This window comes from Abrus precatorius, unplaced genomic scaffold, assembly GCF_003935025.1.
Source record: "Abrus precatorius isolate BTA unplaced genomic scaffold, Abrus_2018 Scaffold6, whole genome shotgun sequence".
Lineage (NCBI taxonomy): Eukaryota > Viridiplantae > Streptophyta > Magnoliopsida > Fabales > Fabaceae > Abrus > Abrus precatorius.
The window spans coordinates 22,519,165-22,533,254 of record NW_020874406.1 but is presented as its reverse complement, the minus strand read 5'-3'; the positions used below and the strand labels follow the sequence as shown (position 1 = coordinate 22,533,254).

Here is a 14,090-nt window from a genome sequence, read left to right as displayed (position 1 = left end):
CAAAATTTTTTGAAAAAATATATTATAATGAAAAAAAAATTAAAGTAGATCCAAAGATGTTGTTAGTAACAACTTAAATTTATGAATTGTTCAAGGAAAAAGAAAATTCTGATCCAGAAATTGTGTTCACTGTTAATGTATAATTCTATAATCTGATAATGGCCTAGATCAAATACCAGCTCCTTCGATCGAGAGATCATGCATAGATTAAAAGTGCAAACTGTCAACCACATCTTTTTGGTTGTCTAGAAACAACATTTCATTGAATGAGCTGTTGAAGGCAATAATTGTGAGTGGATTGCATTTCCACTATGAATTCTAATATTCTCTCATAACTTTTAAAAATTTACAAGCGTGTACATCTACTGTGTTCCTTCTTCCAACTCAATTAATGGCATCAGGTTAAAAAGGAAGCATATTTAGCTAGGGTGCTCAATGAACAAGTCTTGAAATCTGAATTTCAACCTCAACTCGTGTTGCAGAACATAAACACTTAGTGTGTTTGGATTCACATTTGATGGGCTACATATATACATTTATTTCATTGTTATTAAGTGCACTAATGTGATTTTTAAGCATGTTCAAACGCGATCACAAACATATAGGGCTATTACTGTGTTTGCTCACATCAAAAGCAAGACAACTTCACTACTCCCTCATTAATGCTATGTTTGGTGATATGAATCAATCCAGTGCAGCTTATTTATCACAAGAGAACCCTTTAGGATATTAAAAGCGCTTTTAGATAATTTGTAATACAAAAACTCGGTAAAAGTAGCTCCAACTAAAAATTACAAAACATCCTTGCCAACTTCTGGAAGTAACAATGAGAAAAGCTGAAAATATCAAAGTAGATAAACAAAACTTACATGCCCAAAAACTAGTACAAAATTTTACAGTTGTACATCCAGGTAGAATCCAAGTCATGAGTAAATAACGTGGACAAAATTTTACAGTTGCACTAATGGAAAATGTCAAATGATCATAAGTAATTCATTTAGCTATCAATCTTTATTTTATGAAGGTCACTGCAATTTAAATTTTTGAGTTGTTTCTGAAAGACACGACTGTAATTGTTAGTACAACTAACTCTCACATTCATGAAGTATTCAAAAAGTACTATTTGCTGTTGATGATTGGGAACTGTGGAGAAGATTTAGTAATGCCATATTTATCTCATGGATCGAACAACTGTCCCAAGCCAATCATCAGGGATGCTGCTTCCCAGATCTCCATTTAAGGCCCTTAATGAGTGGCTTGTTGCTGCCTGAAATGCAGCTACGACTTTCAACATTAGGAGCTCTAAGGTATAACACAGATAAAATATAAAAAAAAAAAAAAAAAATTACTTTTACAATGTAGACATCAATTCCAAGTTTTGCTATCATTGCAGCTTCCGAGATCTTTGTTTTCATCCCACCAGTTGTGTCATGAGCTGCAACAGTTAGCTCAACTGTAGAAAAAACAGCCACAAAATTCAATCTATACATTCAAATCACATATCCAGAGCAAGCATGCACATCAAATTAGAATTAGTAATTTAACAACAAATGCCTACATAAAAGCTTCTATTCTAGAATTTTTTAATTATGGTGTCAGGGAAATAGCAAAATATAAGGAAAATTTGTGCCCTAACTCATGATGAGTTGGCTACCATATTGTGATAACTTATGGTTTATGAGTGAGAATAAAATATCATGAAATCTTCTAGTTGAACTTCAGCTATACAGCTTCATGCTACTGAGACAATAGATTCAGACTCCATTCCAACAAAACTCTTTACCAATCAGGACACTGCACTGAGAACTATGCTCATTTCAGCTCTCTCTAGGCCCACCAAAAAGGAAGAATAACTAAAAGAGCGTTTGGAAACACATTGGAAAACTTGTAATTGTAGATCCAATGCAGAAGCTACAACTAGTAGTACTGAAGTAAATGTAAATCCAAACACACACCAAGTTATTGTGAAACGTGAATATCTAAAAGGTTCTCATAGAAATGTTACTGGACTAATAATTTCAGAACATGTTCCACTGGAAAAAATATGAGACCAAATAGTAGAGGAGAAAGCAAACTGTATAATAATTCCTTATTCTGCTTACTTGAGGTTTGCAACTTTGGTTTTACAACTGACCAGCTTCCATCCTCAGCAACAGCTGTCATAATTGAAAATGTCAAGTAACAACCAACCTTGAAGAGAAGAGTCATATGGAAGATCAAGTTTAGAACAAGTGCTCACCAATTTCCTTTAAGAGTATTGCATTTGGTTCCATCGGTGGGCGATCATACACCCCATACACGTCTGTCTTTCAGCCATGCTTAATGGAAAACATAAATGTAATGTCTCCTAAAATTTCAGATTTATAATTGTGATACGCTGTTCCAAGATAATTGAAAATTTTGTTTTTGCATATCAATACAACTCTTTTAACAGCAAAATGCATGTTTGCTACAGATTGAACCCAAAAAAAAAATGCCATTCTCCAAGTTTCAAGGCACTTCTATATGCAGCAAGAAAAATGAGGTTGAAACCGACATTTGGATTATTAAAAACGTGGCTAGTTAAAGAAAAATGAGAAGTTGGGGTTATTATCAATAATTCAATATATTTGTGGTATTCATCACTTGAAGGGATATACTGACTAGGAGAGCATTTGGTTTGGTATGCTCAGAAAGAGCTTTATATTTGTAGCAATTCAAGAATAAAAAAAGGTACACATGATATACTGAGGATACCAGGAAAACTACATATTTAGGCTTTGAGTATGCAGCCAAATGACTTATGATAACATCTCCACTCAAAATAGTACATCCTTGAATTTCATCAAATACTGCATCTCCATGCAGAACCTAGACAAATGGCATTGAACCCCTCATTACTCAAGGTAAAGAAAAAATAGAATAAAAGAAAAACCAGTTACAGGATTTGGAACCTTCAACGGAAAGGTCAAAGGAAAAAAAATGTGTGTAGTTTCATAACTTCTATATTAAGACTTTATAGAAAGAAAAAACTACTTTTCTTCTATTTCATTTGCAGCTGTATAATCTTATTCCATTAGCTTTAGACAATGCAAAAAGAATAATTTAGTGCTCAAGCAAAGAGAGTATAATTAGGATCGTTCAGATGGAACTACCCTAGTACCCTGAACCCCAGCCAGCCATGTATTTATTAATTAGTGACTATAACACAGTGTGGCAGATCCAACATTCTAGTTTACTTTTTCTCAGCATGTATCACCCATGAAGAACTCTTGATCCATGATAAACAAGGTTTTCACCAATTTTTAGTTTAACATTTTAAAACTACCAAATGATTTTTCTTAGAAATATATACAAACAATAAAAGACCATTCAAATATAACAAAAAAAAAAAAAAGGTTAACTTAAAAAAAAGGGTTAAAGAAAAATGTTTAAAGCTTCAAAGTAGTGATATAAAATAAGAATTTGCTCTTACAGGTGTAAAACCAGAATCAATTGCCTTAGCCACCGAAGATAATTCAGCTGAAGATATCTGCACATGTTGAATATGAACTTAGACGAGCAACGTTATCTGAAAAGGAAGACAAATGAAGTCTACAATTCATTATGTTGATGGATATGATCCGACAAATATTTGGTTGAGAGTTTACTAACATGTCTCTCACTGGTGTACCATCCACATGAGAAGGGTGACAGTCCAATTGAAGGAATGCCCTCTGCACAGAGAAACAAATATCTTTTGGAATGAATTCCAATAGTTGAAAAGAATATGAGCCAAAAGAAGAGGTTGAAGCAGATAGCAGCAAGCCAGCAAGTATTAAGTTTCAGCAGAAGGATAATTATTATCAATGCAGCAAACAGCATATACAAAACATTTTCATTACAGATAAAATCCTCATTCATCGGATGAAAAGGGATATGCCACAAACACCTCCATTTTTGGCAGATTATTGGTGTTCTGTAGACAGACATAATTTTCACATTGATTTTTACTTGCATAAGTTTATTTCTGTTTGCCTTAAGGTCTTTTTATAAGCACAGATTGACATCTATGAGCAAAATAAAAAAAAGGAGATTGAGTGATTGCATTTCATTATTCCATTAAGTCACAAGGCAAGGACAGTGTCATGTTAATAAATACAAGCCAGCCCAAAATAATGAAACTGGAAATATGTCATACTACATACTAGTAAAAAATCAAAATAGTGATCATTGGTAAAAAATGAACATAATACCAATGGAGATAGATAACAACCATGTCAGCCAAATCCCAATATGACTGAAAAGGTTTGATGTATATCATGCCATTAGCAAGATAACATTCAGTAAATTACTGATGACCAACTAGATCATGGACTTAAAAGCAGAAAAGCTTGAAACAAAAGATAAATACCCAATGCTTTGATACAACAAGAATATTTGGGTATATATATAGATAGCAATAATTGTAAAATTACCTCTGGCTAGTGCCCTAACAATTTCAAGATTAAGAGTGGTTACCTGAAATTGAAAACAAATGGTATGATCCTCATTCTGAAAGTGATTAGTATAATAACAACTTATTATTATGATTTAAAAATCTGTCCTTATCAGAACAGTCTTGAGATACCACCAATCAATGTAATTTTTATGACATTCCAGTCAAATTCTCCTCCCTTTCAAATTAATATCTATGCCTGATGTACACAAATTAGATTCAGAAGGCTTCTTTATCAGGATTGGTAAACTTTGAGGAGCTGTTAAATAGTACAATACCACACTTTTGACTTTATGACACTAATAGCAAAGCATTTCAGACAGCATTACGGTTACAAAATAGACAAGAAAATACAAACAACCCCCCCCCCCCCCCCCTCAAAAAAAAAAAAAAAAAGATATAAAACATCAGCATATAAGCTGAATTTGGGAAAAAAAGTTTATGAATCTCAACATGAATTCAAGATTAAGCCTTTGCTTCAATTTGAGTATGAACGAGCAGTTACTTATCAGGTGCCCACTGCACTCGTATAACAGTCAAAATGTAACATTTGTTTTTACAAACTCAACAATTACAACTATAGAGAGATCTTGCCAATGATTGCTTACAGATATTCGGGTAGCAACAAACCCACCCTTGACAAGAGGTTTATTCAGTTGCCCCTTGTGGACACCAGATTTGCTAGCTTGGAAATGGCCAAAAGAACCTGAGAGCACCACAGAGCCTAATATGAACTAGTTGTCTATCATTAAGAATTGATATCTACTATTTAAACATCACATGTAATGTGAAGCAATTTAAGTACAAAAAAATGTTAATTCTGTTAATTCAATCCGTCTGAGGAAATGGAAAATACTATATCGATAACAGTTTTGCCTAAAATAATCATAACAACAATCAGATTACAGACACTTCGAGAAATCTTTATCAGGTGACTTTCATTCAAAAAAGAGTAAATTTCCATTATGCATCATCAAATTGATTCTCCACAGACATAACGTGACATCAATTTGGTCCTTCAATTTCATATTTTGGGCATCAAATTGATTCTCAAAATAACATCAAATTGGTCCTTGGAAGGACAAATCTAAGGAAACATTAATTATCACTGGAGGGAGAACTAATTTGATGGCATTAATATACACAAGACAAATGTAATGTCATGCATATACATTCCTCCTTATATACAAAAATGATATATACAAATATCTAATTTTTCTAATATTTTTATTAACAAAACAAAACTACTTCAAGAAAAAAAAAAAAAAAAACAACTCAAGGAACCTGCTCCATGAACAACTATGAAACGGCTACATTCCATGGCAGAATGATCTTCAAATTCTTCCGGGTTACAATAAATTTCTGAACTTCCAAGTCGCTTGCTCCAATCCATCCCAGGAGGCTTCTCAGAAGATGAAATCATTGCTTGTCTCAGCTGTTCTGAAACCTTCTGAAGAATCTCCTCATTTATCATCTCTAATTCATTCTTGCAAGTAATTGCAGCTCCTCCTGAATATCCATCCCATCAAAAGCATTAAACTTTTTTCACTGATACAAAATCCTCACAATCAAGCATTCCAAGTATAATAATATTAATGGGTTTCAGAATCAAAAGAGACACGACACCACAGATGCTTATATGCATAAAAAAAGCTAACTTTGATATGGTAGAGGATAGGAGCATTGTAAAACAACAAACTTTGGAAATAAATGATGCAAATAACCAATAGAAGTTTAGACGCAAAACCACAGAGAGTGTATTTGTGATAATACCCAGTTTCACTATACAACGGATTGGTTCAGTGAAGGGAGATTGGGGTATTTGGTGGTGATTCTTTTTCTGCTCCATTACTCCCAAGTTGACCAATGAAAGCTTGGAAAGTGACGAGTTGCGAGAGAAGGAAAGATTGAGTTCAATAAAAAATTGATAAAATAATTGACGAAGACTAATTATTAAGAAGAGAAAATAGTTAAAATAAAATTAGTTAAACACATTGTGTTTTAAATATTTTTTAATAATTACATTTTAATATAAAAATTACAACTTATAATGTTAAAATTAATTTATTTTTAAATAAAATTAACTTAAATCCAAGCACGGGCAGAATAACTTAATCTCAAAAACTATTATAAGAACGTGAGTTTAATTTATGAAGTAACTATTCAGATGATAAAGCTGCATTTGTTAGGCTCAATAGCAAACAGATAACAAAATAGTGGATTGACGAGATAATTAAAAGTGGACAAATATATCAATCAAAAAGTTTGGTAAGTAAGGGAAATGATTGCTGGTGAATCAACATATTAAATTTGATAGCTTAGGAATAAATGTATAAGATTATTTACTAGTCAGCTCACAATCAAATTAAGCACTATTCGAAGGTGATAAGTAGCAGTCGAGAAATTTGTTAGTTAGATCCACATAAATTTAAGGGGTATCTTTAGAGTACAAATTTTGATTTTTTCTTTTTGAGGTTGCCATTCTGAACTCAAATATTTCAGTTGCAAAATCTATGAAAGATTCACATAAATTTTTATTCACTCTCTACTAATTTTAACTTTAGGTTGTGACTTATTTTAGACTGTGATATTGTAAATTCACAAATACTTGTTTCTCATTCATTTAACTCTCACAACACAATACATAGATAATGTAATGCTTTTTATTGAGACAAACAAAATAATTAAAATAATACATAAAATTACATAACTTAATTGTTAAGCATAATAAAAATTAAAGTTTGACAAAGACCTTAGCTATTTAAAATTTAATTTAGAACTAAATACTTGTTAATTAGTGTCACTATATTGATTATTTTTAATCTTATAAAAATTTCAAAAATCTTTGTATTGTTAAGCTTTAATATTCAATTTAAAATTTTTCAATCTTATAAATAAGTAAGGATGAATTGTAACAAGATAAACTTGATTTATCTTATAATCAGTTGAGTTTTTTTTTTTTTTTAATAACTGTGGTTGACATTTTAGAGATTGAAAGGTTGAGTCTTCCTACTCTTTCTACAATTGTAGAATATGTAACAATAAAGTTGTCGACTTTGAAACAAAATCAAACTTAAGCAAATGAAGGGTTCAAGCGACACTAAAAAAAGGCAAAATCCAATATTTTTCAAAATCAAACACTTTTCACAACGCTGATCAAGGCAATTGAAAAAGGGCATATAAAAATTTGAACTTGAAAGCTTAGAGTAATGAAGAGTGTGTGTGTGAGCATAGCAGGAAGCTTTTTTTTATTTGAAAGATGCAGAGCTAATTCTGCAAAAGAGTTAGAGTGAACAATTAGAGTTCGATTCTTGTTGGGCTATTGCTGCTCACCCATTTTCAATCGAATGAACACATTTGAAACCATTTTTCCTGCTTGTCTTAATCGAAAATCTTCAATTTGAATGAGTTTTGTTCAAGTTCACGGATTTGGCGCACCCCTAGTTATAATAAAGAATACAACTCAAACATATCAATCAAACACAAGCCTTTGCTTTTATCCTTTAATTTTTACTTTTCACTTTTTTCAATGCAAACTTAGAACATAGTTAATATTCTCTCTAGCTACTTTTTTTTAGTAGCCTACAAATCCACATCTAAAAAACATAGTTTGTCTAAAATTCTTTTTAATGGGCTTAATCTATTGTATCTGCAAGCAATGCCTGAGATAATGAAAGAAAGAGAGGAAAGAAAGGATTATAATCATTGGGCTTTTAGATGATTTCAAATGAAAAAGAGATAGGGACAAATTTCAGTCTTCAAATCCCGGACCAGTTAGCAAATAAAATTGGGGGCTTAAATGCTTAATTAAGTGCATCATCCTATAAAAATTGAACAATTTTTTGACCTAGTCTTCATAAAATGTGTTGTTAAGAGAAAAGCTTAATTAAGTGTAAAATTGAAGAATGTACTAAAGTTAGTGTTGAAAGAGGGGAGAAGGGAGCATTAGGCAACAGTGATGAGAAGAGTGTTACTGAGAAGAGGTTCTCCGACATTGATCGCACCCTTTCTCCTTCGATATCAATCATTACAAACAACGCCACTCCCTCCCCCAGAAGTGGTCGAACCCTTCTGCGACCTCTCCGACGTCGTTTCCACCCCGCAACCCTCTCCATGGCTCACCCAAATCCTCAGCCTCCTCGACGGTTCTCCTTCCATGGAGTCCAAACTCAACTCCTTCTGCCACCACTTCCTCATCACTCTCTCCCCCGCCTTCGTCTCCTACACGCTCCGCTCCCTCACCAACCCCCTCATCGCCACGCGCTTCTTCGCCTGGGCCTCAACGCAACCCCGCTACTCCCACTCCCTCGACTGCCACGTGTCCCTCATTCACACCCTTCTCTCCCACTCCCACGACCCCGCCGCCTTCCGCCGCGCCTTCGCCGACCTCCGTGGTAACCGCCTCCCCATGACCCTCCCCGCCGCGAACTTCCTCGTTAGTAGCCTCGCCAATGCCGGCCTCATTGAGGAGCTTCTCTGGGTTTGGCGTTCCATGAAGGAGGCCAATCTCCAACCCACTTTGCTCACTTATAATTCCCTCCTCAACGCGCTGGCCAACAACGCGCTCGCCGACTCGGCGGAGCGCGTGTTTGCCGCCATGAAGGACGGGGTTGTGAAGCCTGATGTTGTCACCTACAACACTCTGATCAAGGGGTACTGCAAGGTGGGGAACACGCGCAAGGCGTTGGAGGTGGTTAGAGAAATGGAGGTGGAAAGATTGGAGCCTGATGTGGTTACTTACATGACGCTTGTGCAGGCTTGTTACAGTGAGGGTGATGTAGATTGTTGTTTGAGGCTTTACCATGAGATGGAGGATAAGGGGTTGAAGGTTCCCCTACATGTGTATTGTTTGGTGATATGTGGGTTGTGTAAGAAGGGGAAGGTTGTGGAAGGTTGTGTTGTGTTTGAGAATATGGTTAAGAAAGGTTGCAGGGCTAATAAGGCTGTGTATACTGCAATGATTGATGCTTATGCTAAGAGCGGGAACTTGGATGAGGCAATGAGGTTTTTTGAGAGGATGAAGGTAGATGGGATTGAACCGGATGAGGTTACTTACGGGGCTGTTGTTAATGGGTTGTGTAAGAGTGGGAGATTGGAGGAAGCTTTGGGTTATTTTCAGTTTTGTAGGGAGAATGGTGTGGCGGTGAATGCGGTGTTTTATTCAAGTTTGATTGATGGTCTTGGAAAGGCAGGGAGAGTGGATGAGGCTGAGAGGTTGTTTGAGGTGATGGCGGAGGAGGGATGTCCGCAGGATTCGTACTGTTATAATGCACTTATTGATGGACTGTGCAAATGTGGAAGGATAGATGAGGCTTTGGCGCTGTTTAAGCGGATGGAGCAAGAGGGTTGTGAGCAGACTGTTTATACCTTTACAATACTTATCAGTGAGCTTTTCAAGGAGCATAGGAATGAAGAGGCGTTGAGGCTGTGGGATGTGATGATTGACAAGGGTGTCACTCCGAATGTTGCTTGTTTTAGGGCTCTTTCAATTGGACTGTGTCTTTCGGGCAAGGTTGCAAGAGCCTGCAAGGTGTTGGATGAGCTGGCTCCCATGGGGATTGTTCTTGAAACAGCTTATGAAGACATGATTAGTGTGCTGTGCAAGGCTGGCCGCGTGAAGGAAGCTTGCAAATTGGCTGATGGAATTGTGGATAGGGGTAGGGAAATACCAGGAAAGATTCGTACTGTGATGATTAATGCCTTGAGGAAAGCTGGTAATGCGGATTTGGCAATAAAGTTGATGCATAGCAAGATTGGTATTGGGTATGACAGAATGCGTAGTGTTAAAAAGCGAGTGAAATTCCAAACCCTTGTTGAGAGTTGATTTTTTGGCAACTAGATAATGTGCTTGAAAATTGATGAAGGCCAAAGCCAGCGCATATGAAAGTGTAGCCCATGTCTAGGTGTTGTTTTGTTGGCAAACTTATGGAGTTGCTGAGCTGTTGACTCAGTGGTTGGTCTCTGAAATTCAATCAAATGTGTTGTAGATAGGTAATTTCAAGATTAGATTATTTCACCCCGAATCTTTTCCATTTCATGTCTAAATCTCTTCAGATTGTTTGTGTGAGTAACTTTAGATGCAATGTCCTCGTATAGTGACCTTAAGAAAAGATACTGCTGGAAACACCAGGTTTTAGCTGAGTCTTTGAAACCCTAAGCAGTGTTTGGAAGGCAAACCCCTCTCTGAATATCAGCAGTTGGCTGATTGTTGGGTGTGAAGAAGAGACTCTTTCTTCGCTAGTAAGTTTGGTTGAGGTGGCTTGGCAGAAGATCTGCTGAAGGGATGATTTCTTCGTTGAAGGTTCTTTTCTTCCTCTTTCTTTGATGCGCTGTTTTAATCATCTGTGATGTAATACTATAGAGTTAGTGTTCCACTGCAGCAGGACTGGACATGGATTTAATTGGCCCCACAGCATAACTTAATCTAGAAATTTATCCTGCCAATTTGTTTCATTTCCACTCAGGGAAGATGGATCCACCTCCTGATAACTCTTCTGGTGGAGGAACCATTTTCTTTTCCACTGGAGACATTCCAGCATTGTTTTGGTTCAATCCCTGAAATGCTGATGATATTTTTGCCTAGTTCTTTGGCTTCTTGGACCCGTTTGGGGGTATGGGAAGAAGTGGTGGCGGCAGCATGAGATCCAGGTTCTCTAATGGCATGTTAGGTGATGACATTGTTAGGTCTTTTAGTGAAGGAGGAGGAGTCCATGTGAATCAAAGTGGTCCTCACGAGGTTTCTCCAATTGAAAACAAGTTGCCCTGCACCCTTGAGGAGATTTATAAAGGGACTACCAAGAAAATGAAGATCTCTAGCGAAATTGTTGATGCCAATGGGTGAGTTGTTATCTTAATTTTACCCGTCTTACTGTTTTTGATGTGCTGTGTTTAGTGCTAATATTTTTAAAATGGTTTAATTTGGTTTGGTAGATGGTGGAGTAGGTGCTAATAGTACTGAGATTCTTTGGTTTGAATGAAAGTAAAATAACAGAAACCTGTATGAATTAACTGAAGAGGAAACTAGCTGGATTTGGCTACTTATCAGTTCATCACCTGACGCTTGTTTGTATTTCATTTTGAGAACTTACACTTGCTACTTGGATCTTTTGTGTGAACATCCTTTTTTCAGTGAATTGTATCCTCCATTTAATTATTTATTGATTGATTCATCTATCATGCGTCGAATATGCAAGAAAATTTTGTGGTCCTGTTTATGCTGTAGATGTTTTTGTGTTGTTGTGTTTACTTCTTGGTTCAGAGAAGAAAACTACATAGCACGCATTGTACTTTGATGCATACCACAATCCACAGTGGATCTTTCCTCCCTTGTAAAGTGCTGATGGTTTAGAATTAAATTGAATCACTTTATTCTTTAATTACCAAAGGTAGTTTTGCCTTGGGTTTTCTAAATATAACAATTTGTAGGCATTAAATGAATCATATTTATCTTGTAACTGGTAGTGTCTAATACACAGCAATAGTATTGTTCTTTGATTTGTGGTAGACGTCAGGCAGGATGAATGCGTTGGATATTTTGAGTTCTACTATTGTAAACTATATATTTTGGTAACTGTTTCTTTTTTCGGTAATGAATTTATGGGATTTTAACTTGTAATAGTCATCAGGTTTATTTATAGCTAGCAGTAGTTGCTTGGAAAATTGATCCATTTTAAACTTTTGCTTTTATAATCATATTAGGACGGTACACCAAATACAGCTAAAAGTAATATCTTTCAGGTATATAAATACCTATAGTAGAACAGTGGCATTAGCAACAACTTTTCACGTCAGATAATAATGGTGCATAGCAAGAAGATCGACCCTTTTGTGCATTTGTTAAAAAGATTGTCTCTAATTTTTTATACTATATCATGCCTCATTTCGATTCTAGGGTTGAAAAGGCTTATGCAGATCAACATTCTGATGAAGTCTGATGCCGTGATGTTTTATCTTGTTCTTGTTTAACACTGCAGCAGCTTACGACCTACTCAAAATCTCACCAACCCTAATCATGTGGATGTACATAATAGTCTTTTATCTTCAGCTAACTCTGAAATGAGTTTTCATATTCCCTAGTGGGTGCAGCAAAACCACACAGACGGTTAACGTCGAGCCCAGTTGGAAGAAGGGAACAAAGATCACCGTCCCAGACAAGGGAAATGAACAGCCAACGTGACACCTGCTGACACTGTGAACCTCACTACATTGGATGCTAGAAACTTAAACTTTTCAACAATGTTATCCATCCTTGTTGCAAGATAAGGAATGCCATTCCCAAAGAAAGGAAATTTGACCAGCGATTCTACGTTGTGCACCCAAAACATTGCAAACCTGATCACTTTTTCTACATGGATAACTGGATGCATAATAAAATGTGTATTGTTTTATGCATTATCTGTTGCCCAATTATTGCTTGTCAGCTTGTGCTTATCTCTTCCTTTTTTGGTCAATTCTTTTGTTCTCTGAAAAAATGTATTTAAAATAAATTAGTTTTAATTATCCAAAAATTGAAGTTGTATCGAAGGGTCTTTTGATTGACATCAGCTCCTAACTAATTAATCGAACACACAAATATAAAAACTTCTAATTAATTGGTAGCTCAGTTAAAACTTGCTTGAAGGAATTTCTCAAATTATTATTTTTTCAATATAATTTTTCGTATGATTCTAAAGACATCAATTTGCTGATTTCCTCTTAGTTGGACACCCCTTTTCCAATTCCTTATTGGGCAGATTTCGCTATTTCCAGAGATTCCAATTATCCATCGAAAAATCAAAGGCGATAAGTGCCAACAAATTTTGAAAATGTCCGATATAAGTATAATATTTGCCTCGTGTATAATTTTTTCCTGTGAAAACCAAATTTTATTATTATTTTTTCTATAATAAGAAAGTTTATGATCGAGTACTGGAGCAAAGGAGAGGCTACGTGCCTGTTTGTATTATAATTGAAATCGATTTCGTTCGAAGTAAATAATTTTCGATTCTGTTCAACATATTTTAATTTTGCAAAAATAAAATAGCAGTCATTTATTAATAAATTCAAAGTGGCATGTGAATGAGTCCCAGAGAATATATGGTCTAGAGTCTAGAAAAAAAAATGGCATGTAAACAACATTTTAAACAAACTCTATATGCTAGAGTAACATAAAAAGAGTCTTTAAGACATGTTTGTATCTTCATTATGAGCTACTTTATTTGGTTTTTATTTTATTTTTTGCTTTGATAAAACTCAGTTAAAGTTATCTTGTAAATAAAAAACTAACCCTTTTATGCATGCGCACAATAAAAAACAAGTCTCAACCAATTACTGCTTCAAAAGGAAAAACTTAAAAGGTTTGACACTAAAAGAAAAATGTGAAGCATGAAAAGAGAATGGGAAAAATCAGTAGTGAGACCCCATTACGTTTTTAGTGTTCAACAATTATTTTGTGTGTCTTGGTATTAAGTTTTCGACTTTTGGGTCTCACCTTTTCTTTTCAATATTGGATCTCATCTAAAGCCTTCATATTATTCAGATACCTTTTTTTTTTTTTAACTGGAGGCCCAAGAAAAGGTACATGTGAAGGTGTGCTGCAGAAAAAGTTTGAATACCTACTAAATTTAATTGCAGAGGTTCGTTTTTGTAAAAATGA

General features: G+C 35.3%; 2 protein-coding genes across 4 annotated transcripts; one reads left to right on the top strand and one right to left on the bottom strand.

Annotated features, from left to right (window-relative positions):
• Window positions 1-853: 853 nt before the first annotated feature.
• Window positions 854-6,357, bottom strand: LOC113869974 (isopentenyl phosphate kinase). Its single transcript, XM_027506556.1, has 11 exons — window positions 6,230-6,357; window positions 5,741-5,965; window positions 5,065-5,162; window positions 4,437-4,479; window positions 3,634-3,695; window positions 3,455-3,511; window positions 2,737-2,850; window positions 2,240-2,306; window positions 2,103-2,156; window positions 1,350-1,453; window positions 854-1,267 (listed from the first exon to the last, which is right to left on the bottom strand). Exons 1-11 carry the CDS (start codon window positions 6,303-6,305, stop codon window positions 1,172-1,174), a joined length of 996 nt encoding a protein of 331 aa, XP_027362357.1. The 5' UTR covers window positions 6,306-6,357; the 3' UTR covers window positions 854-1,171.
• A 1,983-nt stretch (window positions 6,358-8,340) lies between these two features.
• On the top strand, window positions 8,341-12,989 carry LOC113869968 (pentatricopeptide repeat-containing protein At1g03560, mitochondrial). 3 transcript variants are annotated; one of them, XM_027506546.1, is made up of 2 exons: window positions 8,341-11,293; window positions 11,387-11,548. In XM_027506546.1, exon 1 carries the CDS (start codon window positions 8,415-8,417, stop codon window positions 10,278-10,280), a length of 1,866 nt encoding a protein of 621 aa, XP_027362347.1. In that variant the 5' UTR covers window positions 8,341-8,414; the 3' UTR covers window positions 10,281-11,293; window positions 11,387-11,548. The 3 variants fall into 3 exon arrangements, with proteins under 3 accessions (XP_027362347.1, XP_027362346.1, XP_027362345.1); XM_027506545.1 differs by lacking the exon at window positions 11,387-11,548 and adding an exon at window positions 12,348-12,975 and having other exon boundaries at window positions 8,369-11,293; XM_027506544.1 differs by lacking the exon at window positions 11,387-11,548 and adding an exon at window positions 12,430-12,989 and having other exon boundaries at window positions 8,378-11,293.
• Window positions 12,990-14,090: the final 1,101 nt, after the last annotated feature.